This window comes from Mus musculus, chromosome 2 (assembly GCF_000001635.26).
Source record: "Mus musculus strain C57BL/6J chromosome 2, GRCm38.p6 C57BL/6J".
Taxonomy (NCBI): Eukaryota; Metazoa; Chordata; class Mammalia; order Rodentia; family Muridae; genus Mus; species Mus musculus.
Genome location: NC_000068.7, coordinates 174,319,565 through 174,347,540, shown reverse-complemented (window position 1 = coordinate 174,347,540; position 27,976 = coordinate 174,319,565). Strand labels below are relative to the sequence as shown.

Below are 27,976 nucleotides of genomic sequence, written 5' to 3'. Positions count from 1 at the left end.
TCTCACACCCAATCATATGTTTGGCCTCCCCATATGTCCCCATTCTCACACCCAATCATATGTTGGGCCTGCCCATGTGTGCCCCATCTCATGCACAATCATATGTTGGGCCTTTCCACATGTGCCCCATCTCACATGCAATCATATGTTGGGCCCCCATGTGTCCCATCTCATACCCAATCATATGTTGGGCCTCCCCATATGTCCCCCTTCTCACACCCAATCATATGTTGGGCCCCCATCTTATGCCCAATCATATGTTGGGCCTCCCCACATGTGCCCCATCTCATGCCCAATCATATGTTGGTCCCCCATGTGTCCCCCTTCTCATGCCCAAGCATATGTTGGGCCCCCATGCGTATGCCCCCATCTTATGCCCAATCATGTGTTAGGCCTCCCCACATGTGCCCCATCACATGCCCAATCATATGCCCAAAACTCTTAACTTAAATGTGCTTAATTAATTTTCACTAATTCATCTTGGAGTGGGAATGCTTTCAAATGTTTCCCAAATAACTCCCATCTCCCCCACCCATCACATCCCCAGCCTTCTCTGTAGGCTGCTTGCCTCATTCGGGGAAGTAATTGGTCAAAGGGCAGCTAGCAACTGCCTGGGGGCAGGATAATGGGTGGAAGCTTTGATGCGCCAAAAACTAGGTTCCCCCAGTCTATAGTGCCAACTCCTCAGCCCACTTTTAGCCCTGGGACCTGTTCTCCACCTCCCAGTGGGTGCCGAGACCAATCCCACCCATGGACCCTGGGACCCACTTGCCGCAAATCAAAGAGCAACACCGTATTTTGCTCATTTTTAATTTTTATTGATTTTTTAATGCTGCACAACACAATATTTATTTCATTTTGAATTTCATTTATTTCTTTATTTCTGTTGCTGCTTTTATTTTATTTACTGAAAGTGAGAGGGAACTTTTGTGGCCTTTTTTTTCTTTTTCTTCTGTAGGCCGCCTTAAGCTTACTAAATTTGGAACATCTAAGCAAGCTGAAGGGAAGAGGGGTTTTTCAGAATCACTGGGGGAAAAAGGAAAGGTTGCGGTGTTGATCATGCCCTATGGTGGGTGACCAACTGCTTGTACAATTACGTTTCACTCTTAATTAATTGTGCTTAAGGCTGAATTAAATTTGGGTGTTCCCTTCTTAGAGCAGCTCGTATTGGCGGAGATGCATGCGCTGGATGATGTCACGGCAGTCGTTGAAGACACGGCGGATGTTCTCAGTGTCCACGGCGCAGGTAAAGTGAGGGTAGCAGTAGTGGCGCCCATCTCCACTAGCAGTGCTGATTCTCTGTAGGCAGAGAGAGGGGCTCGGTCAAGCAACCCTCTCCAGGAGCCCCTCACCCCACCACCAGAGGACCAGCCATCAACTCATAGTACAATACAATGGAAGGCCTGGACCGCTCAGTCTCCAAATCCAGCACTGACTGGAGAATACTCGTGAGGAGGAGTAAGGGACTACAAGTCCTACTCACCAGAAACTCATCCCGAATGAAGTACTTGGCCCGGGTCACGCGTGGGTCCTCTCCCGGCTCGGGAGTCGCTACAAAAAAAAAAATTATTAATTATGCTAATTAGCTTAGAAGACCTAGTCTGACACCATTGTAGCTCATCACCCCCAAACTCTTGATCTCTGCCTATGAAAATGAGGGAAATAAATGTCCCTGGCTTCCCCATAGTGGGAGGGGCTAGGGACTCTCAGCCACACCTTGTGCCCAAGAACCACCTGACTAAACCAGCGCCATGACCGTACCATCCTCAGGAGTGGTGTAGCGAGCGAACTCTGGAAAGTAGTCCTCAATCTTCGATTTGCCAGCGAGGACTTTCTCAGCAAGCAGGTCTTGCTTGTTGAGGAAGAGAATCACAGAGATGGTGCGCAGCCATCTGAGGAGAGAGGGGCCAGGTGAGAGCTGGGGCCAGAGCAAGCTGCAGACCTACAGGTTGAGCCAAGTCAGGGAGACCCCACGCACCTGTTGTTCCAGATGCTCTTGAAGAGGTTCAGAGCCTCCTGCAGGCGGTTAGTCTGGTTGTCCTCCCGAATGACCATGTTGTAGCTGCTGCTGGCCACCACGAAGATGATGGCAGTCACATCATTGAAGCACTGGATCCACTTGCGGCGCTCATCGCGCTGGCCGCCCACATCGAACATGCTGGAACCGGAAAATACTGGGTTACCCTGGGCCCACCACTCTCCAGGCCAGATAGTTGGGGCGGGACAACGATTCACTTACTGGAAGTTGACTTTGTCCACCTGGAACTTGGTCTCAAAGATTCCAGAGGTCAGGACACGGCAGCGAAGCAGGTCCTAGAACAAAGAGGGGGGTCAGTAGGTCTCACCCTAATTGCCCGGAGAAGAACCAGCAACGTGGAACCCCAGGCTTGAGGACAGAGGCGCACGCGTACCTGGTCACTTGGCACGTAGTCGGCCTGCTTGATCACATCAATCTTGTCCAGGAAGCTTGAAAGAAAAGGAGACACGGTGGTCAGTGTGTGCCAAGTGTGTACCCCGTAAGGCAAGTGGTGGTGGGATCCGCCCTTGCTTTTGACATGTAAGAGAAGTTTAAAACTTCATCCCTTTCCTAAAGCAATGTACAAGTGCGGGTTTAAGGGTGCACAGGTCTCTGTCCAGGACAAAGCAGAGCCAGCCCTCTCCCTGTCTGCTTTGGAAGACTCTCATTCATTATTGAGAACTGAGCCAAGACAAGCTGTGGGCACAAAGGGGCTGTTCTTGCATTCACCACTTTGAACAGGAAGCAAAGACGAAGTTCCCTTCCTATCTACTGGGTCTGTGAAACAGAAAAAGTTTGAGATAGCAAACTTTTAGTTTAAAAAAAACAAAAACAAAACAAAACAAGAAGAAAGAAAAGTTGCTCGACTATAAACACAGGAAAATTAACTTTTGCCTTTTGCAGGACTGAGATAATGTAATATGAAAAAGTAATATTAATACTAGTTTGGAGGATTTGGGGGCCAAGGGCCAGAGGGCTGGGAACTCTTTTAAAGTAGACCAACCAGAAAGGAGCATAGTCTATTTAAAGAAAGCCCCTGAGTTTTTTTGTTTTGTGTTTTTTTTTTTTTTTCTCCTTCCCCTTCCTTTTTACCAGTTCCGAGTTAGTCTGGCTTAGAGGATACACTAACTGGCCCAATCAATCTTACATTACAGCACAGGCCCACAAATAGCTCCCCAGCCACCCTGGCCTCCAGCATGTTGCCATGGCAACAGAACCACAATTCTATAAATAGATCCTTAGCACCAAATCTTGTGAGAAGACATCTGGAGTGGGGCCAGCCAAACTGCAGCTCAACAAACACAAACCTGGCAGTTTAAGAACCAACCAGGTCCAGGCCCAGTGCCTCCAGCAAAAAGGCAGTTAGACAAATGAGCGGGCCACTGTGCACTCAGGCTGGGGAGAGGCCTCTTACACAACTTGAAAGTTGTTTTCTTTTTCTTGAAGTTGGTGCCACGTGGTACAGTGTTCAGGAGTAGATTGCACTGCTTTCAACAACAAGACATCCTTAAAGTGGTGTGATCCCCAAAGAACCTGGCTAAATCACTGTTAATCAGTTAGGAAACTGACCCCAGCAATTCCCTACCGGGTAGCTGAGCCTCCTCATCTTGTATCTGTACTTAACTCCTGAATTGGATCCAAAATACAAATCACAAACAATTCCAGGATCTCCATTTGTTTTCTGTTTCTATAATTAGTGCTTCCAGCTTTTAGTACAAACTTTTGAGAAAAATCAGGAACTTTGCTGGAGGAGGTGTGGGGGCTGGGGCCTGTGGGGCTGCTTTTCAGTTCCTTGAAAGAATATATAACTGTGTGTATTAAGTCATGACATGCTATATATGTAGCAACAAGTCCCCATGGGAGAGTGAGCCTAGGAAAGGGTCACTGTCCCCCTCCCATCATGAAGCTGAAGTGCCTTATAAGGTACTGAACAATAAAAAGTCTGTGTATTTTATATGAGGAGGCCAGTATGTGTTTGCTACACTGTGTGCGCCCCTAAATGCTTAGAGTTCATATCCGTGAGTTATACCACTTTATTACAAGTAAGTATTTTGCCTTGCTCTAGCAGGTATTAATTGTTTATGTAAAACAGTATCAGTGGTCTATAAAGTGCAATTAAAAGCTTTATAAAACAAATGAACCAGACTGGAACTCTCTGACTACTGGTGGGTTTGTAGCTTCCTGGCTTCTGAGCTTCTGTTTTGCCATGGGGGGACAGCTACTTACTACTGGGCACAGTCAATCAGCTGGTACTCATTGGAGCGCTCGTAGCAGGCACGCACTCCCTCATCCTCCCACAGAGCCTTGGCATGCTCATAGAATTCCTGAAAGAGAACCCAGGAAAAACGTTGGCTGACAGACTGAGCTCAAACCAATCAGGGACCCCACCCCTGGAATTCTAAGGCCATCGCTCGCTATGTGAGTCCAAGTGTGAGCCCCCGGGTTAACCAGCGCTTGGAAAGAGCCTGCAGTTCTGTTAAACTCCCAGAAATCTATATAATGAATTAGCATGCTTTCATCTCTGGGGAGTGCTCACAGTCTTGGGTGGCTGCTTCTGTTAGTCTTGTGAGGGGTGGGAGCAAACCAAATGAGTAAACTCCCCCTAGAATTATGTGTACAGGAGGGATATGTACTACCCTGTGGGAGGGACATGGGCCAAGGTTAGAATATTGTCCAGATATCAGAGTAGCAGATGTCAATGACATCAGATGCATTGTGGGTAGGCTGCCATTTTGTCTCTGTGAATCATGGGAATCAGATGACTATAGAATCCATGCTGTGTTTCCCTGTTGGGAGGGTTGGTTTTTGTTGTTGCTGTTGCTGTTGTTCTTATTGTTTTAATCAACAGCTATTTTTTTTTTAATGTACCTGCCTGTACTAATTTTTCTCACAAGTTTGTAGCCAAAACCCATCTAAAAAACACAAACCCCACAAAAGCTTAAGAAGAGGCAGCAATGACTTCTTAACTTTAGACAAGTCTCTTCTTTTGGCTTTAAAAATCTTTGCTCCCCCCACGAAGGGTTAAAGTGTACATATGCTTGACGCAGGGCAGTTCTACCCTCTCTAAAAAAAGCTTTTAGAAAGCCAAGAGACCCTTGTCAAGAGGGTCAGGCTCCCGGCAAAGGGCTGATGAGAACAATTTTTTTCTTATAATGTTCCATTTTGTAATTTATGTTTAGATCTGAACATTGGAAGGTGCATATTTGTACTAGGCTGGATTAACTGGACAATTAGGACTTGTGTGCCATGTGTAACAAACATGTGGTTTTGTCTGTCCTCATGTGTATGAGGGGAATAATTGAGCTTGCCTTAGCTCAGGACCTCTCCTCCATAAAAAAAAACTCACTATCTGATAAATGGAGGACTAGGTTGAGGTCTAGAAAAGGTGATGGAACTTTGTTCATCCATTTTGGACAAAGCCCTAATCATGTCTTTATCATCCTTTAGTCTTAGGCATATGCCTGGAGTTAACTTATGCATTCACACGGCAGGTATGTGTCTGGTCACTCTGGCCTGATGCAAGTCTGGCCCTCGTGTTCCCACTGGGACTAAGGTGAGAGGGGCAGAGGAAACCAGGGTTAGGGTGGAGCTTACAGGTGGGAAGTCAAAGTTCGGCACGTTCATCACGCTCAGAATGTAGTCCACTCTGAACTGGTTCTCAGGGTTGGCCAGCTCCACAGGGGGCACCAGGTTGCTCATGGCGGCCACAATGGTCTGAAAACAGTTTAGCAAATTGGTCAGGCGTGGGGGTGGGGGGGGCAGCACCGTGGGGCGAGGGGCTTGCTAAAAGATAAGAGCAAGGAGCTAGACACATACTTCAATGGCCTCCTTCAGGTTGTTTTTGATGTCCTGCACTTTAGTGGCCTTCTCACTACAGTGGGATTGAAAGGAAAAAAAAAAGAAAATCATATTGCATCCTGCCCACCAGGGTGTTATCGTCATTGAGACACGTCAACTAAAAAGCATAGTATTCTGTTTTCCAAGGAATTGTGGGCTAGATCTATAGATTGAAGGCATCCAAATAAAAATAAATCATAATTTCCCAATCATGTCCTGAGGACAGGCCTGATAAGGCTGGGTTAGAGACATGGCATCGAGATCTTGATTAACTGGACCAGAAATTGCACCTGGTCTACTGTCCATTCCAACCACACCCTGCTGCTTCCTGCGTGGCTCTTGATTAGCACAGGGAGGGTTGTATGGAGGTAGGGTTAGTACATGCTGAACTTGGGATTCAGTAGTTTGTGAGACCCAGAGGTGACAAGTGTTTATTATTGATATTAGGGTTTTCCATTTCCATATTTGTAGATCTAATTATTTAAGTATCTATGCATCTGTCACCAGGGAGGGAAGATGTTGTTTGGGGTTCTGTGGCTCACAGCACTTTTGAACAGGCCCCCAGTTGTGGCTAGGAGTCCTGGGTCCCCACATTGTTGGTGGGCATTGGGTTCATGGATACTGGAGGAGGAGTTGGCTAGATGTTTGCTTATTTAAACCAGCCTCTGGGATAACTTCTGTGGCCTTTCTGGGATGATTTGTATGCAGTCAGAGTCAGCGATCCCACAGGTCACAGGTCACATCTTCTGGTTTTGGGGGTGGATGGTGTCCCCCCCAGAAGGAATGCTAATTTATGGAGGTTACAGTGGTTCAAAATGCTGTGTCTTTTAGGAGACAGCCTATATGCCAGGCACAGCCATAGAGAATCTCGAGCTTGTACTTAGGGGAGCAGCAAAGCCCCACTTCCCTGCTTGGAGCAGACTCCATTTTGTCTGAGCCTAATCTTCTGCATGGCCAATGGGGGATTAGAAGACCAGCATGCACTGCACCCTCAGGGTGAGGCCTGGTAGCACAGAACAGGGCATTGGAGAGGAACAGACCCTTTCTGATAAGGAAACTGAGGTAGAGGACTAGGTGGCAGTGACAGAGGTAGGGCAGAGGTGCTTTTACTGACATTAAATTGAAGTCACAAGATAGCGAAAGTTAAATCACGCCCCCTCCCCATGGAACAGGGTAGAAAATTAATTAGTAAAGTTGCAAGATGGGGACCAGAGGCTACTATAGCCAGGAGGGGTGGCAGGCAGGCCTCAGGTGGAGATCTGGGGGGCCATGTGCCTGACAGAGGTGTAGAGATCTTGGGGCATGTGGATACCTGCCAATAGGGTGGGGTTCTGGGGGGTCATGTGGATATCTGCCAATGGAGTGGGGGTCATGTGGATACCCACCAATGGGGTGGGGGTCTGGAGGATCATGTGGATATCTGCCAATGGAGTGGGGGTCTGGGGGTCATGTGGATACCCACCAATGGGGTGGGGGTCTGGAGGATCATGTGGATATCTGCCAATGGGGTGGAGGTCTGGGAGGCATGTGGATATCTGCCAATGGGGTGGGGTTCTGGGAGTCATGTGGATACCCACCAACGGGGTGAGGGCCTGGGGGTCATGTGGATATCTGCCAATGGGGTGGGGGTCTGAGGGATCATGTGGATATCTGCCAATGGGGTGGGGTCTGGGAGGCATGTAGATATCTGCTAATGGGGTGGGGTCTGGGAGGCATGTAGATCTCCTAATAGGGTAGGGGTCTGGGAGGCATGTGCATTCCTGCCAATGGGGTGGGGGTCTGGGGGTCATATGTATACCCACCAATGGGGTGGGAGTCCGTGAGGCCATGTGCATACCCACCAATAGGGTGGAGACTTGGGGGACATGGGGATACCTGCCAATAGAGTAGGGGTCTGGCATCATGTGGATACCCACCAAAGGGATGGGAATCTGGAGGTGCCCACCAATAGTGGTGATCTGGGGGTTTCTGGGGTACCCACCAAGAGTGGGGGTCTGGGGGTCATGTGCATGCCTGTAAGTTGGGTGGGGTTCTGGGGTCATGTGCATGCCTGCAAATTGGTTGGGGGTCTGAGGCCATGTGAGTGCCTGCCAATAGAGTGGGAATATGGGGGTCATGTTCATGCCCACCAATAGGACCACACCCAAAGAACCCATTCTTTCAACAAAGACTTATCATAGCTGATATTTGGGGCTTTCTTTCCATGCAGGCTTGTGTATTTTGGGAGGGGCCCTGTGTTCTGAATGATCTCACTATATATTTTTTATTGGTGTCCATCTCTTAGGTGAGGGCCTGCAAGGTTTAGAGGTTGGGGGTGTTCTCAACAGGAGGGAGGGGGCGAGAGCTCGGCTACCAGGATTTTGACATGGCCATGACAGTGGGAAAATCAGAGCCCAACCCCTGCAAGCTGCCTCTAGCTCCACACTGTAATTAGAGCAAGCCCACCACTCAGAACAGGAAAAGAAGGCAAGAGGAAACCCTGAGTCCCCATGGCCACTGCAGGCAGGAGGGGCTATCCTGGGGCTGGGGCAAGCACTCAGGATGTGGGATCTGTACACACCCAAAAGCTGCTTGGGGCCCACAGACTCTTAAAGCTCCAGGTACCACCCAGTGTTTTAGAGACACGGCGTGCCCACCCTCAGAGGGGCTGATTCTGTTACGGTGTGAGAGGGGCGGCGCACGTTGAAGCTCAGCTCTGAAGTTATGCATTTCTGAGTTGGTTTTAGACTCTGGGACTAGCTATAGATGTCGGAGTCTAGAAGCATGTGTTTGATGCCCCCAGTACTCTAATGGAGAGTTCAGAGGAGCCTCCCCTATCCTGCCTTGGGGCTAATCTACTCTGTTTTTAAAAAATGGCTTCCTGCCATTGGTACTGAGCCCCAGATGCCTGGTTTTAAGGCCCCATAACAAAAAGAAATGAGGCTAGCTGGGTATTAACTACCCCCGTCGACATACAGGTAGAAGGAAGCATTTCCCCAGGGAAGAGTCTCCATTCAGCTTGATATTTCGTTCTAAGTAGTAGTATGATAATTGGAAAGCTTCCAGTCTTAAAATACAGATATTCTGAGAACGTGTTCAGCATTCATCTACGTATGTGAATAGGTGTGGGAGTGTATCCAGTATAAAACAGCTAAAATAGAAAATCTAAAATCTAATTCGGGCGTGTAGTACTAAAACAAACCTCTTCATTGAAGAGATTACTATGTAGATGAAGCCATCTTGCTGGGGCCAGCAGGTTTATCCTCATTTGTAATACTGCTTAATGAATTTAACGTTGATTGTGAAATTCAGAGAAAATTCCTTAGATGTCTCTAAACTACTTAACAGAGGCAAGATGTGTGCCCGGTTTCGGGATTCTAACTGACTGGAAAGTTGGAGTGGGCGGTATCTATAGGATGATGCTCCCCTCCCCGCTCCCCCCCCCCAAAGTGTAAGGCAGATTAGTGGGGTTAGCATTTTGTTTAGTAGGTCCTGCCCCTCTCCTGTTAAGTGGTAAGGGAAGGCTATGTGATACCCATCCTCCTCCTCTCTACCCTATCTTTGTGCTTGTGGGGAAAAGACAGACAAAAGAGCAGACAGAAGACAGACGCAAGATACAGGGATTGCTGAAACATGCAGAGAGTTTTATTTATCAGGAGCGTTAATAGTTATTTTTACTTGTAGAGTCATAGGAAGAAAGACGTGCAGGTATTAGTAAGGTTGAAGGGGTTAGCACAGCACACAATATATAGGAGGCTCTCTCAGTAGGGGCTTGCCACACTTCTCGGATGCCAACTTTTGGTACAGTAGATTATCAATATATCGATGCCTTTTCTGATTGCTGTTCTACTATGCTGTTGCCAATTAAAGACTTCATCCCATCTTTCTGTTTTTAACTTACGCCTAAAGGTTAGGTTAGGGACCCCTCCCCCCTCCCCCACCCCCCCCCATCCCCAGGAAAACAGAATAGTATTCTTATTAGTAGTTTCCTAAGACCGGGCAATTCCAGCATGCAAATTGGGATAACTGGGGTAGGACATAGCGAAGATGGAGGACTGTAGCCATCATCTAGTGGGGGTAATAGACTCTAAAAGAAACAGATGAACAAACATGTGTCAGTCACTTTGTCCCCGACCCCCAGATCCTTTGACCCGCCCGTGCCCGGTCTCAGAAGTCATTCCTCGTCCATGTTCTAGGCTGGAAGCTGCTCTATGGATTGACATGAGAAACAGCCCCTGCATCCTGCATGCTAGTGAGCGCGAATGGAGCTGCATGGATGTCTGGCATGCGTGTGCGTATGTGTGTGGGCATGAGATGGTTGTGGGGATGAGAAAGCAAAATAATAAACAATGATAATGAGTGGGGTGCCGTCACAAATGCTCTTGTTCGCTGGGTAACGTAAAGTGCCTTGCATTAACAGTTAAATTTTTTTTTAAATAATTTCTAAGGCCAGAGGTTGTCAACGGCCTGCTGCCTAAGGGCTGCAGCATTAGGCATATTTTTTTTTAATTGAGGAAATAAGTTAAGATTATTTTTTTCCAAATAGGTCTGAAAACTTAAAGTCAGACTGACCATTGTGTGGGCAGAATTTAGCAGTTTTGAAAGGCAAGTCTGTTGGTTTAAATGGAGAACTGGGGGAAATAAAGACCATATGGGAAACATCGACTCAAAATCTTAAGTTCTCATCGGAAGCCGAAATGGCTAACCTTCCCCCGGCTGTATCTAGTTATTCTTAAAACCTTCTCTGTTTTGCACTTTACTTGTTGACACGTCATTTGCAAATGCACACCAAGATGGCTGATGGCCCTGGGATGATCTCTGCTTTGTTCCCCAGTCTGTGTCCTCAGTTTCCCCCGCTATGGTCTTCATGTTTGTTTTGTTTGTTAGAAGAGTTTTCTGTTTTTGAATGTGCCTACCCATCGCTGTTGCTCCTTGCAGCCTGCGGGTCCTCTTCGCCGCCCCTTTTAAAGAGAGATTGAAAGCTCACCTATCTGCAAGGCACTGCAATTTCATACAAAACCCACACAGTCTCTGCATCTTTAAACAGTCAGGTAAGAAAACCTGACAGTCCTGCGTACCATCCTCCCGGTTAATCCTTAGGTCGCTTTTCTGGCTAAATGGGGATGTCTACCGAGACTCCACACCTTCCTTCCTGCATTAGCAGGGCCCTCAGGAGACTCAGGCTGGAGACAGGAGGGACGGGTAATTGTTTTCCTCTGCTTTCGCTAAATGCACATGCACCAGGGAACAGAGACACAGACCTAACTCTTGAGAATAGGGCTCCTCAGAATCTTCTCCGTGTCCAATCCAAAGCACAAGTGGGACATTCCTATTCCTGACTTTTTTCTATGGTGGGGGGAGCTATGGACAGGGCATTGACACTCAGCCTTGAGATCGATTAGCTCAACCAATATTCATTTTTTTCTTCTGGCATTAAACTTCAGAAAGTTAGCTCTGTGTTAGGAAAATCTACTTTGCCCTCTGTATTTCTGAAGGTCAAATAAATATTATGTTCTACTCTCGAAAAATGTAGTGGTAGGCAGGCCATGGACAGTTAGGACACATTTAATAGCTCTGTCCAAGAACTGAGAGCGGGACTGAGGTGAGGGTCAGACGGAGCCGCTTTTACTGCTATACCACAGTGAGAGAACCATCGTTCGACTGGGTCAAAATAAGGAATCCAGCCCCCCATGGAGGCCTGAATATCACTTTCTCAGGCTAAATTTAACATCTTGGAGACCCACAAGGAAGGCAAACTGCGAAGGCTTCTTCCTCTTTTCAGAGAGAAAATAGAAATGAGAAGTCCTGGTTTAGAATCCTCCACCACATTAACACTCAGGGAAAACTAATATTAAAAAGTAAGATTTTAGGGAAATTTGTGAAGCAATTAAGCCTCAGGGATGACACGGCTCTCATCAGGTTAGACAATGGCTACCGCATTTTAAAAGCTGCTTAGCAGCCTCCTCCAGCTTTCACCACGAATATTTTTGAAGAAATATTTGCTTAACCAGCCTCATATTGAAGAGTCCCTCACACCTGGGGCAGGGTGTTATCTGGGTTCTTTTTTGTTGACTGACAGGTGCCAATCTCCTTGTATAGACTTCTTGAGAGAGGCATATCAGGAATCAATAGTTCCAGAATTTGTGTCTGATAGGCAACAATGAATTATTTAATAGATTATAGGTACAAAGTAGTAATTGAGTCAATCCTAAAGCCAGTGAGCTAGCCCCCCTCCCTTCTGCATATTAACTAACTATGAATTTTGGGGCTGTAACTTAAGGAGCACACACGGACCCAAAGCTTTCATGTGGCTGATGTCATCTTGTTTTTTAAACCGGATTAGTTAAACTAACAAATTCTAGAAGTTTCCATGAACATTCGCTTGTGGTACCCTGAAAGGTGCTGCTCAATTTTGTCTCCCCAGCACTCGGTGCATGGTAGGGGACAGAAGCTGGTCCCCCTCGCTAGGGTCAGCTAAGTCCCTGACCCTTGCTGTTTCTTATCAGCACTGAGAACAACGGGGGCCAAGGGGAAAGGCCAATTCCTTACTGATTGGCTGTCTCCTCGGTCTGCATTCTTCATGGAAGGCAGGACCCCTTGCTTGCCATGTATCTGTCTCTTTTTAAGAAAAATCGTCACTCTCACTGTGGTATTGCCTCGCCATATTGTCTTAAGCCAGGAAGGTCATTTCAAAGGCAAAACAGCTCCTGGATTGGGCAGAAGTAGCTAACTCCCTGTCTCTGCGCCATTTTCATACCTCCTTTTCAGTTGTTCAGGTAGAAGTATTGATTTTTTTTTTTAATTAGAGAAATAAGTCTCTGCCTATCCCACCAATTCTGAAGCAGGGAGGGACTCGGAAGCTTAGAGCCTGTCGGCAAGGGTTGTGGATTCCAATTTTTAAGTGAAGATGTAACTGAAAAGATGTTTTCCTGAGAGTACAAAACCCTACACCAGTTGACTCCAGTGAAACCTGCAGGGTGGTGGGTGGGAACCTCCTGTGCTGGCCAGCTCTGGCTGGCCAAGGGGTGGCCAAGGCCCGTCGGCCATGTTGGAGCTGCACTGCAGCAGGCGAGGCTGCGGCCGCAGAGGACCTGGCCTCAGAGACGCTGTCACCCGGCCAAGTGCTGTTCACTGTCCTCTGCAACCAGGCACCATGTTCCAGCGCGAGGGGCTGCTTTGGGTGGACACCGGTGCTTCTACTCTTATTCCTATTTGTTGCCCCAAAGGTTGAGAAGGGTGTGGGGGTGCACCCATCAGCTCTTTCTTGGGCTGTCTAATATGCAAATTAGAAAAAAATGATTAGTGGCAATTAGCAGCTGTGCTTTCTAGAGGTTAGTATACACTCCTTCAAACGTCCTGTCTCCTGCAGGCCAGGTCCATACCACCTGTCCTGCTCAGTGCCCTGCTCAGATTTGACACTTACTCTCCGTTAAACCCATTAACATGCAGGATCCTCATCTGCTTCACAATGGTGCTTTTGCCAGACTCTCCAGCACCTGAGAAAGGAAAGTGAGGGCGTGGGTTAAGAAACAGGCTTGTCACACTTCACCTGGATGATGGCCTTGGAAAGCAGCAGAAGCAGCACACAACAGACACACAATGACACAACTGCAAACCTCCTTCACATGACGACGCAGTGAAAAACAACAGACACATCCAACATAGCATCTACCTGAAGTATCTCACCATAGAGTAACAAGCAAGAATTAAGGGCTCTGCTGTTTTTAAATAGCTTTTTTTTTCCCTTTTGAGTTTTGTTGTTGTTGTTTTGTTTTCTCTTTGGGTTTTTTAAACTCATGAGGCGATGAAGGAATGACGTAATTGTCACTGGAAGGGTGAAAATTTTAAGTCAAAACTGTGAATTTAGTATTGAAATGTGGTCAAAGGTACTCTATGCAGCAGCCACCTAATTTCCTGTTTGTTAGTCATTTTATGGTTAAAATACTTAGGAATGGCAGACAATGCCTAGACACTGCAGTCTCCCACTATCACGCCCCGCTGCAGCACCTCCCTCCCAACGCCACAATGCAGCTGCTCTCAAGCATGCTTCAGGTCCACCCTAAAACCACAGGGCTACACTGTATCCACTGTATCCACTCCCTTCCCCTGCAAAAGGAATCTTTCTAAAGATACATTTTTCTCTGGATACAACCACCATGTTGCAGAGGGAAATGGTAGACCATCAATTATCTGTCAGCAGCAGAGGGGCGGGAGCGGGGGGCGGGGGAGCAAAAAAAAAAAAAGCAAAAAACAAAAAATAAACACATTTCGTTATCAAACATGGCACTTGAGACCTCATGAGCATCAGGCAACATGCAACTTCAACAGTACCAAGAGTTTAAAAAAAAAAAAGGATAAGACTTTAATTATATGCACAAATATTCCTGGAAGGTCCTGAATAAGAAGATTCTAGGCTTTCCCCAACTAAGGAAGTAAATAGGAACACAGGCCTCCATTTTAAATCACCTTTCTTTCTTTCTTTCTTTCTTTCTTTCTTTCTTTCTTTCTTTCTTTCATAGGTAGTATTTGGAGGACCCTCCAGCCCCACCCCATTTCCACCAAGTTTCTGCAAATGTACTCTTCAGCCCGTATTCCCTGTGGGAATGGTTTTTCCCCTCCTCCCACAACAATCTAATTTTTAAAAAAATCTTGTTCTTTTTCTCCATATTGTTTCTGTTTTGGTGCCCAGATAGAAAGGCATTCACTCCCCCACCCTATTCAGTTCAACACTCCCCCTCCCCGAAATTCTCCACCCCTCCATTTCTTCACCCCTCCTCTTTTCCACCCCTCCACAAGTCCATAAGCAAGATTTGTAAAAGTTAAAATTGGTTTCCACAGCAGCATTGATTTCAAAGCAAACACCATCCTAATGAGCAAAATTCTCATAAATTAAATATAAAAGGCAATATTGGGAGGCTTCCATGAAGGAAACAGAGGACTCATCAGGTCCCTCAGCACTCCACCCTCAGAAATGGGAACATTTGTGACACCAGGTTTTTTTCAGAGACAGAACTAGATCCGTGCCTCAGTTTCCACTTTTGTAAGAATAGAAAACTGGGCTGAAAAATAACTGCCAGGCTTTTGTTTGTTTTGTGGTTCTGCAAATTTACTTAATTTACCTGATAGAAGTTAAAATGGGTTAAAGAAAAGGAAGTTGGGGGTATTAAGTTTCCTTTGTGGGTAATTATTTCATTTTTAAGAAATGTAAAATGTCGCCAATAGCCAGGGCAACAGATTTCTGTGCCAAAGGTCATCAATTAATTGTGGCACAATGCAGCCATGTAGACCAGAGACTTGAAAGGAGGCAAGGTGGGCTCAGAACTGCAGTCTCAAATAAGTGGGGACATTTGAAATCACTGTAAACACACACAAAAAAAGATGTTAGGAATTTGATGTATCATTAACATCATAGTGAACTTAAATAAGCACTCATATGAGCAAGAATGAACCATACAGAAGATTCTAGATGTTTCCAGGTGTGTACTTTGAAATCAGACTGTATACATATTCACATTTACAGCAGAATTACGCTTTTAGAAGTTTCCCATATATCATCTAATCACTGAAATTGCAAACGCACCAACACCAACAGGATTATTTTCACTTATTAACAATTTTCTGCTTTACTCAATGTGGCCCAGGGAGAACAAAGACTTGACCCCATCCAAAAAGATCAAACCAAACGCCACCGCGAATTAACACAGCCTTCTACATTTTATTTTTGATAATCGAACTATTTTGTTGAAAAGTGACCCTGTTCCCAGTGAATTCACAAATTTATTCAGATAGCCAAAATACTGAGACGTGGAAAGTTTCCATTCTAATTAGTGTTGTGTGATGTTTCTGTGGTCATTTCAACAATTTTCGTGTGTGTCTGTGTGCTTTTGCTGCCCCCACCCCAGTACTTTAAAAAAAGTAAGGAGAGACATCCTTTTAGCTTGGGATTCCCCCCTCCTTTTTATCTTTCTTTTTTCTTTTCTTTCTTTCTTTTATTTTTTTTTTTGCCAAGGAGGAAAAGCCGCAGTGAAAAAAAAGAGAAGAAAAACCAAACAAGCAAATGTCACTTGCCAAACAACTAATTACTGTCTTTTCATCAGCTGCCACCCCAGAGTCTTCTCAGAGCGCTGAGTCCCCCCTCCCACCTTGAAAAGGACAAAAATTTTAAAAACGCCATTTCGAAACTAAGAAGCCATTTACAGACAAATGTCATTTTCCAGTTTTATCTTATTTATGAGTCTGTTTAAAACAGGATTTTATTTTTTACTTGTGTCTCCACTCCCAAAGAGGCCGAGTAACAGGAAAACCTGTGTGTTAATTGTTGGCTGCACGGGAGGGGGCACAGTTGGGGGGTCAGCTGCTACCATTTAATGCTCCTCTTTGCTTTTCAAAAAAGCCTGTAAGTCTAGAAGGGGGGGGGGGGAAGGTCACATTGTAAAATGACGTGTCATTTGGCTTCACTGGGCACTTTGCGTACTTTTTTTTTAATTTTAATTTTAATTTTTTGATCTTATTCGATTTGATTCTTCTTCTCTTCCTTCCACGGCCTGGCCTAGCTCAGGACACGTCTGCTCCGCGCACAGTCAGTCGGTCCTGCCCGAATCGCCCCGAGTCGCGCCCAGAGTCCGCCACGCTCCCTCCTCCCTGGCCCCCCCCACTTCGGCGCCACGACTTGCCCGCGCCCCCTCCCCCCTCTGCACCACCTTTACCGCCCCGTCCTTTCCGAGGGGCTGATGTCACCCGCCCCCCCACCCCGGCGGCTACTTCCCTCGCCAGAGTCTCCCGGCCGAGGTCCCCGAGTCCCCCCTAGTGGCCTTGGCCTCTCTTTGGGCCCCCTCCCAACAAATCGCACACCCCAGTGAGGCGGGTCCCCCTCCCTGGGCCCGCCGGCCCGTTTCCTGTCCCTAGCCCTACTCTGTCGCAGTCCGAGGGGCCCTGTGAGCCTCCCCTCCCCCTCCCGACACGCACCCTGGCCCCTGGCACTAAGTAGGCCTCGCGAGGACGCGAAGCCAGGGACGGGGGGGAGTGTGGCCAACTGAGGGGACGAGACCGAACGAGGGGGTCCCACGCCCAATTTGCAGCCCCCGCCCGGCCGAATTCCGCCCCGGGGTCCCCTTGACGGCCTCGCCCCCTGCACGCGCGCGGCCCAGCGGGCCGGAGGGCCTGGGAGCGAGCGCTAGAGCGCCGGGGAGGGGGGCGGGCTCGGCGCGCGCGGCCTTGCGGGTCGCCCCGCGGCACTCCCGGGCCGGGCCCGCTCCCCCCCGGGCCGCCCTTACCCAGCAGCAGCAGGCGGTGCGTGGCCCGGTAGACCTGCTTGTCCTTCTGCAGCTGCTTCTCGATCTTTTTGTTGGCCTCGCGCTGCGCCTTCTCCTCGTTGCGCTGGTCCTCGGTCTTACTGTTGCCGAGGCAGCCCATGGCGGCGGCGGGGCGCGGCCGGGCTGCGGGGCGGCGGGGACGGGGCGGGCGGCCTCGGGCGGGCCGGGAAAGCGGGGAACGCGGGGAGGGTGGCGGCTCGGACTAAGGCAAGCGCGCGGCTCTCCGCCCCTCGCTCCGGGGCCGAGGCGGAGCAGAGCAGGAGCCGCGGGAGCTGCTGCCGCCGCCGCCGCCGCCGCCGCTCTTATTGCCTCGGCCCGGGCCCGCCGCCCCGACCCAAAAGCGCCGCGGCGGGCGGGGGAGCGGGGGGAGGCGGAGGCGACGGCGGCGAGGGGGGTGGGAAGAAGAGGAGGAGGAGGAGGGCCGCGGCTGGGAGGGCGGGCGCGGGCGCCGGGAGGCGGTGCCCAGAGGCCGGGCAGGGGTCCCAGCACCCACGTCCGGCTCGGGCCGGCTCCACGGAGGGGTCGCCCCCTCGCCCCACCCGCAGTTCGGGGCCGGGGCCTGGCCGTGCGGCGGGGGGAAAAGGGGGCGGCCCCGCGGTGGTGACGACCCCTCACACGATGCCAGCGCTCCACCCCCGGGCCGGGCGGCCCCCGATCCCCCTCCTCCTGCAGCAGCAGGGCGGGCAGGCGCCGCCAAGGGGCCGGGGTGGGCGGAAAGGGAGGGAGTGCGGGCCCGGACTTAGGAAAATTTCGAAAAGGAGAGAGAGAGAGAGAGAGGGAGACACTGAGAGAGCCAGAAAGCAGGGAGCTTGGAGAAAAGCTAGGAGAGCACTAAGCATAGGACAGAGCAACCAAAAAGGAAAATGTGTCCACACACAAGCACTAATAAAGATCCACACTACACAGCAATGGTGGTGGAAGGTGGTGGTGGTGGATGTGTTGGTGGTGTTGGTGGTGGTGGTCGATGGCGATGTAGATGATGATGGTGGAGGGGTGGGGGGGAGGCTGACTAGATGAGCCGCTCGTCGCGCCCCCGGCGCCCGGTGCCCCTGGCCCGGGATCGCCCACGGCCTCTGCGCTTGGCGCGACCACTCAGGAAGGAGAAGAAGGCGCAGCCCAGGAACACTCTGAAGCAGCAGGTCGCCCCGAACACGAAGCCGCAGCCGCGGCCCTGCTCTGTGCGCCTCTGTAGCAGGAAGTTAAGCACCCATGAGGGGCTGCGAACCGAGAACACCAGGAACACCACGAGGGGCATGTGCGCGCTGAGTGCGCCTGCCTTGGCAGGCCCAGGCCGCCACACGACGCCCCCCACGCGGGGAGGCGCGTAGTAGGCATCATCTTCTTCATCAGTGTCACTGTCCCATTCGGCCCAGGCCCTACTCGCGCCCCCGGTGGCGGCGCCCTCTCCGAACCCGGCGGCGCCCTGCGCGGCGCCCTCGTCTTCGCCTGCGGCGGTGGCGGCGGCGCCCTCGGGGCCTCGGGCCTCTGGCGGAGCTTCTGGCACATTCTTCTTCTTCTTCTTCTTCAACATCTTCTCCAACTTCTTCCTCTCTTTCTCTCTCTTCTTCTCCTCCTTTCTCCTCTGCTCCAGCAGCTTCTTCTCCATCTTCTTGCGCTCTTTGTCGGTCAGCAACTTTGCGGGCGGCACATCGCGCCCGGCGTTCACGAGGACCCTGACGGACTTCGGGGGCTTCGCGGGGATCCCGTTCTTCTGCGAAGCGAACGGTTCTGCCAGCACCGCAGCCGCCACGGCAGCTTCGGCAGCCACTTCGGCGGCAGCCGCGGCTGTCTTCCTCTCGCTCTCGGCCGCTCGGGCTTTGAGCTTCATGGCCATCTTCAGCATGGTGCCCCGGCCACCTCGGGGTGCTTGGTTCGCGCCTGGCTCGGGCGGTCTGCTTGCCCCCGGCCTCGGGCTTCCCGGCTCCTGTGCGCCCCGTGTCGGGGGGCTCAGCTGCAGTCTCCGCTGTGCTGTCTTGGGGTCACCGAGTGCGGCTTCCCGGGCTTCGTAGGGGGCTGATGGACTGGCTGCCTAAGAGTTAGCGTCAAATAGGATGAGCAAACAAAAAAAGCGAGAACAAACAAACAAACAAACAAACAAAAAAAACACCCAACAACAGCAAGAAACCGAAAAGCAAGCAAGAAATAAGAACTGCCCAACAACTCAAAAAGGGGGGAAGAGAGTCTAGAAAAGACAAAAAAAATAAAAAAAATAACACAAGAGAAAGGAAAGTGCAAAGGTGCAGATGACAAGAGTTTGCTATTACCCTTAGGTGCTCCTTGGGTTAGCTCTTGGGGATGCCAATGGAGAAGAGAAAAGAGAAAAGAGAGAAAATTGGAGGGTGCCTGAAAGGCGCGAGGCAGGGCAGCGGCGCCAGGCGCCTCTGCCCTATCCCGGCTCTTGCCTGCTCGGGCACCTCGCACTTGGGCGGGAAGACCCCACGCTCCCGGACTTACATGTGAGTGAGACGCACTCACACGCAAAGCAGCGCCTGCCTGCCCGTCTGCCTGCCGCCGCCAAGCGCTGGGACAAGGGTTCGCTCCAGCCGGTGCTGCAGCCCCGAGCCCAGAGAGCCGGGAGCTAGCGAGCGCCGCTGGTACCAGCCACCTGAAGCAACCCGCTCCGCGGTGCCGACGCGACTGAGTGTCCCCGCCGCGGAGCGGGTTTTTCTAACCAGCCTGATGACGCCCCAACCTCTTCAGAGGACCGACCCATAGGCAATGGCCCCTATAAAGCGAAGGGGACGCGCAAAAAATCGGCCCACTGAGGACGTGCTCAAATGGGCTGCTCCGCAGGCGGGGGGTGAGGTCCAATGCGCGGGCACCTCTAGTGTGGGTAGGGGGCGCGGAGAACAATCTATTGAGGGGTACGGGCACGCCCAAGACGGTGGGCACCCGACCCCGCCTCCTAGACCTGCCTCCCAATTTTCCGTGTAGTGGTGTAGCCCTGGGCAGCGTGGAAACTATGCGACGATGACAACGACGCTTACCCATGTGCGCCTTCTTACCTCAGCTTCCCAGATAGCGCACGCGGGGACGGCGGCACACCCCTCCCACCCTGCGGCGCGTGCTCGTGGATGTGGGTGGCGGCGAGCTAATTAATCGCAATGCCCCATATGGGGGTTCGGATCTCCTCACAAGTAGTATTATGTATACCCGACTACCACGGATAGAAGAAGCAGGCAGCATTATGCAGGCGAGGCAACAGCCGAGAAGAAGAGCCATGGCGGTGGTGCACACGGAGTCCTTCTAGGTGGGAGAGGTGGTAGCCTGGCTCGGGCGCCACACGGGGCTCTAGAATAAAAGGGGAAAAGTACTTTACCGAACATGAACTTTTTGGAGAATTGTTTCAAAACTCAAGAGTGTCCCGCCCCACTCCTTGGCCACGCTAGGACATGGTAGAGAGCACCGGGCTAAGTCAAAGATTTTGAACCACCTTCCTCGGGTGGACTTGAGGGTCTGCCACCGGGGTCTATTTGGAAACAATTCATTCCTTCATTCATTCAATAATCGGCCCACAAGTACCTTGTGCCCAGGTGGACCGAGCCAAGGGTCAGACTAAGACATGGCACCTTCCCTGAATGGGACAAAGCAGGCGCCAGTAACCCCAGATCTGCTAAGTAACCATAAACTCTCTTCTAACGTAGTCTTCCTTTCATTTTCGAACACAGTTCGCAAAACTTGGGATGCTGGGGAGAAGGAAATAGAAATGTAGACTCTGAATACAAACACACCCAGGGGCCTGAAGGGGAGAGGGAGAAGGGCTTCGAATAAGTTATTGTGGACAGCTCTATCTTTGAAACTAGGAGGACACCTTTTGATCACTCGCTCAGCAGTTTTAGGGTACTCTTTCTCTCAAGTTTACCACCTCAAAAGTCAGAAAGGCTGCACCATATAAAACTCCTGCGCACTGTTTTTCTTGGTCTTTGCTACTACAGCTCTACCTCCAGTCTACTTTAAAAACAAAACAAAAACGGTTTCGAAAGAACAACAGAAAGCGATTGAAAGTAACCAAGGACGCCTTGGAATTAAGAGCAGGAAGCTGAGCCTATCAAATGGGCCTTTGCTGATTTTAACTCAGTCTCTGACTTTCTCTGTGTCCTCAAAATTTACTTCTTATCCACGGCTGATTATGGCTTCTCTTCATTACAACACACACTTTAAAAAGTCCAAAAACCTCAAAGCAACTACTGCCCCAGGTTGATACTCTTTTTTTTTTTTTTTTTTTTTTTTTTTTAACCTAACCAGAGTGGATGGGAAGACTCCAGCTGTGCTTGCGTTCCTAATTCTCGGCAAGGGATAGCCTGAAGACAGGGACTACCTTTTACTTTTTCACACAGTCAACAAAAACTTCTTGATTGAATTTGATTCATCTGTCATTTGTGAAATTAAAGACTTAGAAGAGAGAGGACCTGGCCAAAAATTTCGGTTCCGCTCCAGTTGTTCAAAAGCCTCTTCCTTCCGGCTTCCAGTGTGCTGAGGCACAGATACATTGTATTTAAAAGGTAAGGAGTTAACAACAGCCAACACAGCCTCCATGCCTCTACACTAACAACATAATCATACGCTGAGTGTAATGAAGAGGCTGTGGGTCTTCTCCTATTAGATAAATATCACACCCAATCTTTAAAAAGAGTGAAGTGTCTGATGGAATACAGTGACACATGTAGGCAAGGCACAATTGGGACCATTGTCCTGGAAATGTGTAACACAAAGTCAGGGTTCTCTCCATTCAACTCCTAACTTAAACATTCGGGGGAGGGCTTTTTTTTTTTTTTAATTTTAACTGTTAAGTTTTACCTGTATTTTATTATGACTAACCAGGGATCCATAAAGAAAGGATTTACTTTGTAAATAAACGGCAGCAGGTGGAATCGAGGGTTTATAGGTAAGCAAAGGACACCAAGAGCCTGAAACACAAGCTGCTTTGTGGTCTGTTCGGTTTTCTGTTTTCACTTGACACAAAGTGAAAGAAGAGATTTTATTTAATTGGTATGGTTAGCTGACACCATCTACGGTTTCGGCCTAGCATTGACCTGCCCAAAGCCCTGAAAGCTACATATATGTTTTGCTTTTCAAAAGTCTTCCAGAGTTAGAACTCACAGTGTAGAACTTGTGAGTTACCAATTGATTTTAGTAGATTGCCCTGCAGCTTTAGACACTTACATTATTGTTTTGAAAGTAAAGCAAATGAATTACCATAATTCCTGGAACACTGCACTAGAAAGTGTTCTCATCAGAGTCAGGGACACGTGGACATTACAGAAACCTTAACGCTCCAAGTGAGACCATAAAATATATTGGCAGAGAGGATGCAGGCTCCTCCCTGACTCATGCTAAAGCCAAAAAGTTGAAATAACACATTCCTAACCTGAAATACTGGGTCACCTAATATACAGCTTGATGGCACACTTCAAGCTTGCGGTTTGAACTCTGCCGGCTTGTAATTTTTTTTCCTCAGCCCTTCTGTATCTTTCTTTCTGAGTGTGAATGTTTCATCTGCTTTCAGAAGCAACAACATTGCTATAGGTTAGAATCTTCGAAATTGTATTACTACTTAATGATGTCGCTGAGTTTTAAGACAAGAATGTTTTCTTGAGCCTTTCATTAGTTGGGGTCATTGTAAGCTACTTTCCAAGAGCCTAGAGAAAACACAATTATGATATTATTTTAATAGCCCAGGAAACAATAACTAGGCTTCCACTGAAACAGAACCCTTAGCTGTAAGGCTTTAATAATAGTACTTAGTGATGCATTCTATCTTCAAAGCACATTCCGCACTTTAATTAGCTAGATGACTGGAACTGTGGCTGCAGATAAATGTTACTTGCAACTTTGGCCATATTGAAGGTGAAAGCAGGTACTGTGTGGAGCTCCTCTAGGCCTGGCTAATCTCCATAAGAAGGCTTTAATACTCAGAACTAGAAAATTTTAAATTTTAAAACATCCAATGTCATGACCATTCATGACATTTTTTTTTCATGTCATATCCACTGGTTAGTATTTCAACTACAAAGTAACTCCAAACATGCATTCTACATTAGATATTTAAATGTCATTTCACAAGTTCTAAGTCAACTACTGAAGAATGAACTAAGCACGTGAAATTTCCCAGTTGAATAATATCCATCAGCTAATCCTCAAATAATATATCTTTAACTTAGAATAGAATCTCAGTCTAGTTCAATCCAACTGGCCAAGGTGATTGGACCCATTTTTTTCAGTGTGTGCATTTTGGTTTGGTTTGGTTTTTTTTGTAGCCTTCATTGACTATCTGTGACCCAGATAGGCAAGTGCCACCTGTACGAGAAACAAGCCTAATTCCCCTCCCTATAACGTATAAAATAGGGGACTGGAAGGAGATTATAGGAGCTCTCTTCCCTTTGAAATTTAACTCTAAACGGTGTTTGATTCTCCTGGCTAACCACTCTAGACAGCAAGAGATAAAGAAGAGAAAGATCCACTAGGAAGATGTGAGCAGCATAATCATGAACCACAGGCCTCATGAGCAACGTGCAGAAGGAAGAGAGGGCAGCTCCATTTACCCAGGGCACACCAGCTTCAACGGGATACCAGCCTAGCAGAGAGTACTACTGGGTGAAAGGCTATCAAAGAGTTCTCCCAACTAACAGCTACTTTCCCTAAAGTAAAAGTTGGTGCAACTGGTGATGTGATCCGACATGAAGAAGAGTAGGTATTGAAACCCTCCGCTAAAATACAATGTCTTCAACTAAGGTAAGTTTGTTACATTGGGTATGGCAGTTCATGACTATAATCTCAGAACTCGTGAACTTAAGGCAAGAGGAGTTGTTTGAGTTTGAGGCTAGCCTGGGCTATAGAGTAATACCATATCTCAATAAAACACACAAAAAATAGCCTCTGCCAAATGTTTATATTTTAATTATCTTCAGATTCTGAACAATCTCCCCACTCCCCAACCCCTTGCATTCAGTTTTTCAAAATTAGTTCTATTGTAAGAGCTAGGCTAGCTAAAAACACAAGCTGGCAGCAAATATTTTGTAGCAGAATGTAACTTTGTGAGTATACATTTATATCTTTGGTTTTCACTGACCAAAAAGCATTTTCAAATAGTGAATGATTTGATAAGTCCTACTTTGGGACAACTGAGATTCTGATGGGAGCCAGGGGTCCTTCAGTTCCACAGCGCTCTCTTTGTCTGCTGTTAGGAAACCCCAAATTAAGTTATCAATGTGACATACCTAATCACATGTTTAATTCATCTAGAGGTGTAGGTACCTTTTCATCTTTTTGTGTTTGCTCACACACGTTTAAATTGGAAAAATGTAAAATTATTATTTAACTCCACCTGTTTCCCCCAGGGCATAGAATGTACAGCCCCTCCAGTGAGGAAGGCTCTTTGGAAGGGAGATGTGAAGAAGTCCCTGTCTGACCTTGTGTGGACTCATGCTCAGTGCTAGCTGGGAAGCCAGTGGTAGTGCCCTCAACACCAGCCAGGCCCAGATGGCACTGTGGCCTTCTGAGGTCTCTGCCTCGCTCTTGAAGTGTCCAACTAGAGAAAATTCTGTAGCCCCAAAGTACCAGACATGTGTAAGAAGCCTGGAGATTGGATAAATGGACATGTCTTATGAGCTACAGGCCTTAGCTGTACCTACAGCCACATCCCAGGGCCTCTGCATGCCACTCATTACTGGGCAAGTGGCCTCTCTCCCTTTCTTGAACATTCCTGTCTGTCCCTTATATTAGTCTCTACTATATTCTCAGATTACAATTCCTTTTGTGCTAACTACACCCCCAAATTAAAAGAATGTCACTGACTTCACAAAGAATACAAAGCAGACTGGTTTTATATATCTGGGGGTGGGTATTAAAAATGTGTGTTGCCTTTAGAGGACATTTACATAAAACGATAAAGTAATTTAAAATTGGGTGAGGATAACAGATTGGTTTTAAATATCGCCCCTATTAGCCAAACAAATAAAGGACCCCAAGAAATTCCCTAAGGGTTAATAAGCAAAACACTAACCACATGTAATAGTTTCTTTTTCCTAAGGAACAGTACGATACCAGCTAATGCTGAAAGCACGCTACAGCTGTGACTTGTAGCTTGGACACTAGCTTGAGTGACAGGTGTACCATCACTTGCACAGACCAGCTGAAATTACAAGGTCTAACTCAGATTTTCCCCACAATTAACTGATGCCAACATTACATCCATCCAGGAAAGAGCCTCCAGCTACAGGCACAGCAGAGCATGTGTTCTCAGTCTTCAACATTTTAACAACAGCATCAGCCTTGGGCCAGAAGGGAACTGCAGCTCCCTAATCACAGAACCAGAAAGCCGGGATGACTCTTCCTGAGGGAAGGCAGAAGAAAGCAGCTAGCTTCTCTAATGCTCATCTGACGGAGTTTCTGTGACTGGAGCAAGCTCAGGGTTCGAGGAAGCTTGTCACCAAAATTGGTGTCATTAAAGAAGGTGGCATGTCTAAGAGCATGCCCGGCCCCTAGCTAGAGCTTTTAATCCAAGCACCTCGGAAGCTTCTGGAGTACAGCCATTTAAAGTGACTTGTCACACCGAAAGGACGGCTTTCTTAAATAATCTCTATAGTTTAATTTCTGTCAATGAAGTAGGTTAGAGATAACAAAAATGTAGATAGAAAGATGATCCCTGAGCAATCTTAATACTATAATTTACAACTATGCCTTACAGTTTCATCTGCTTCCATTGTTCTTACTCCCCTAACTTTGTAAAACTTTCATGCCCTCGGGGGCTGGTGAGATGGCTCAGCGGTTAAGAGCACTGACTGCTCTTCCAAAGGTCCCGAGTTCGAATCCCAGCAACCACATGGTGGCTCACAACCATCCATAATGAGATCTGACGCCCTCTTCTAGTGTGTCTGAAGACAACTACAGTGTACTTACATATAATAAATAAATCTTTAAAAAAAAAAAAAACTTTCATGCCCTCTAGATTGATTGGTACAGATGGCAAAGAGAAAGTGAAGCTTTGGGGGGTGGGTGTGGGGAGGACTTTTAACAAATATTTCATTTTTAAAGTGGATACAGAAGAGGCTATGACAAGAAAACACAGAGGCTCGATTCTTCAAAAATGAGAAAAATGAAAATGTATACCTGGGTGGAGGGTAGAGAGAAAAGGAGGGAGGAAGGGAAGGGAAAAGAGAGAAGGAAAGAAAGCCAGCTAGCTACAAGCAGCCTAGAAGCCCTGGAGAGAAACAAAATCACCACAAAAACAATTTATCTCAGTGGAGCCTTGCTTGTCCCTTGTCCCACCACCTGCCTGTTTTGTGACAGCCTCAGCACCAATTGCTCCATTTCAGTAACAAGACTTTGATTTCAGAGACTCATTAGAATCCTGAGTCCCTGCTTAACAGGACAACTGAAAAATCTACGTTTTTAACTCTTAACCTTTTCGTTTTTCTATTCAAAACTTGGTAAACTGCTAAACTTACATGTTCAGGGGGCTGTGAGTGTTAAATAAAATATTCAAGTCACACCTGGGTTCTGCCTGGCCTGTACCCCAGAGGAAAAAATGAGGAAGGTGAAGCAGGATGCTGTCTGCATTTCCCCTTTGCCTGAGGTGTTTATAAACAGAGCTAGACTAAACCACAAAGAGACTGACCTGCCATCTTCTCTTCCACCTGCCTAGCTTTCTACTGCATTGATAAGACAGAAGTGGGGGGGAGGTAGAATCCGAGAGAGACTAGCTAAATTATCTATGCAGATGAGAGAAAAGAGGGAATTGATTAGCTTGGCTCAGTTTTGGAGACTGTGAAATAAAAAATGGAGGGGGGGGGTGTCAATTTGTCCCCAAACTAAAATTATAGACATTTGTCTTTTGTGATTAAAAACACTTCTCATTGCCTTTTTTTCCCCCATGAACTGGATCAAACTGGTGTTACCTAAGACAAAGCAAGGGTGAACAGATTTTGCTTCCTCTGAATCAAAGATGGCTGCAGGCACTAGACAGACCCTGCCTCTCAGGCTGCTGCTGCTGCTGGGATCCTAACGGTTTCCTCTCCCTGCCCACCTGCCTGTAGGGACCAACCTGCTTCCTCATCCCCAGCTTCTTTCTTCAGCTACCCAGAGAAGGCAAGAGACTCCTGCATCTTGTCCACATCTTGTTCATGTGTAAGCTCTCTTCCTCAGCTGCCTTTGTAGTTAGATCTGTTTCCTAAAAATTAAGCTTCCTTACGGCATGCAGGCTGTGTGTGGGTGCAATTAGGGCAGGTGGTAGCTGATGGGCGAAAATATTCAGGCAGACTGATTGCTTCTGGACAAGACATCCAGATGAGTTTTTACAATTGAACTTTCTAGCAGCTTGATAGGATGTATTAGTGTCAAAGAAGACAAAAACTCAAGTCAGAAAGGTCACCACAGGGGTGGACCATGGAAGGCTATAGGGATGGCAGAGAGGGCTACATATTTCAACCAAGGAAAACCTAGGTTTTTAAGGTGTGCCAAACGGCTCAAAATTCACCAGAGCAAAGCTACCCAGATGAAAAGGAGGCTTTCAGGCTGTACTGTGCACAGCGGTTTGGTGATGCTACAGCTAAAGTACAGCCTTCCTTTATTCTACCACCCTATAAAATGTAAATGAACAACCATCCAATCTCTACCAACATGAAGTCTGACATGAGGACCCAGTCGTTCAGACATCATTAGGATCCCATGGTCTCAGTGTTTATACAAAATCTCTCTGTTTTCTTTTTCCAGAGTGCCTGCTTATTGTTAAAAAGGGATGAAACTCTCTAACTCTTTTCTTATTCTGACACTGAGAATGCTGACTCTCTAACACAGGCTTTTTCTGACCCCTAAGCCCCATATTGAAGGTATC

General features: G+C 47.9%; 1 protein-coding gene and 1 long non-coding RNA gene across 23 annotated transcripts in view; one reads left to right on the top strand and one right to left on the bottom strand.

The window, feature by feature from the left end:
* Positions 1 to 796: 796 nt before the first annotated feature.
* Positions 797 to 27,976, bottom strand: part of Gnas (GNAS (guanine nucleotide binding protein, alpha stimulating) complex locus) — a 62,425-nt gene continuing 35,245 nt past the window's right edge. For 4 of the 21 annotated variants that reach the window (NM_022000.3, NM_001310085.1, NM_010309.4 and 1 more), the window contains 11 exons: positions 13,257 to 13,329; positions 10,750 to 10,794; positions 5,834 to 5,888; positions 5,612 to 5,731; positions 4,244 to 4,341; positions 2,412 to 2,466; positions 2,240 to 2,313; positions 1,979 to 2,158; positions 1,762 to 1,892; positions 1,484 to 1,551; positions 797 to 1,299 (listed from right to left, as the gene is read on the bottom strand). Coding sequence is in view for 14 of the 21 variants with exons in the window: in NM_010309.4 (NP_034439.2) it covers positions 1,153 to 1,299; positions 1,484 to 1,551; positions 1,762 to 1,892; positions 1,979 to 2,158; positions 2,240 to 2,313; positions 2,412 to 2,466; positions 4,244 to 4,341; positions 5,612 to 5,731; positions 5,834 to 5,888; positions 10,750 to 10,794; positions 13,257 to 13,329 (1,046 nt within the window). In the remaining 7 variants the exon portion in view is untranslated. Of the gene's footprint in view, positions 1,300 to 1,483; positions 1,552 to 1,761; positions 1,893 to 1,978; positions 2,159 to 2,239; positions 2,314 to 2,411; positions 2,467 to 4,243; positions 4,342 to 5,611; positions 5,732 to 5,833; positions 5,892 to 9,450; positions 9,921 to 10,749; positions 10,795 to 13,256; positions 13,330 to 17,106; positions 19,434 to 19,599; positions 20,437 to 27,976 lie in introns of those variants that run through there. The other 17 variants (XM_006498778.3, XM_006498780.1, XR_374414.4 and 14 more) reach the window with 15 other exon arrangements.
* On the top strand, positions 20,154 to 26,635 carry Gm30189 (predicted gene, 30189). 2 transcript variants are annotated; one of them, NR_166448.1, is made up of 4 exons: positions 20,154 to 20,395; positions 21,391 to 21,647; positions 23,576 to 23,877; positions 25,344 to 26,635. It is a non-coding gene; the product is annotated as a predicted gene, 30189 (long non-coding RNA). The 2 variants fall into 2 exon arrangements; NR_166447.1 differs by having other exon boundaries at positions 23,576 to 26,635.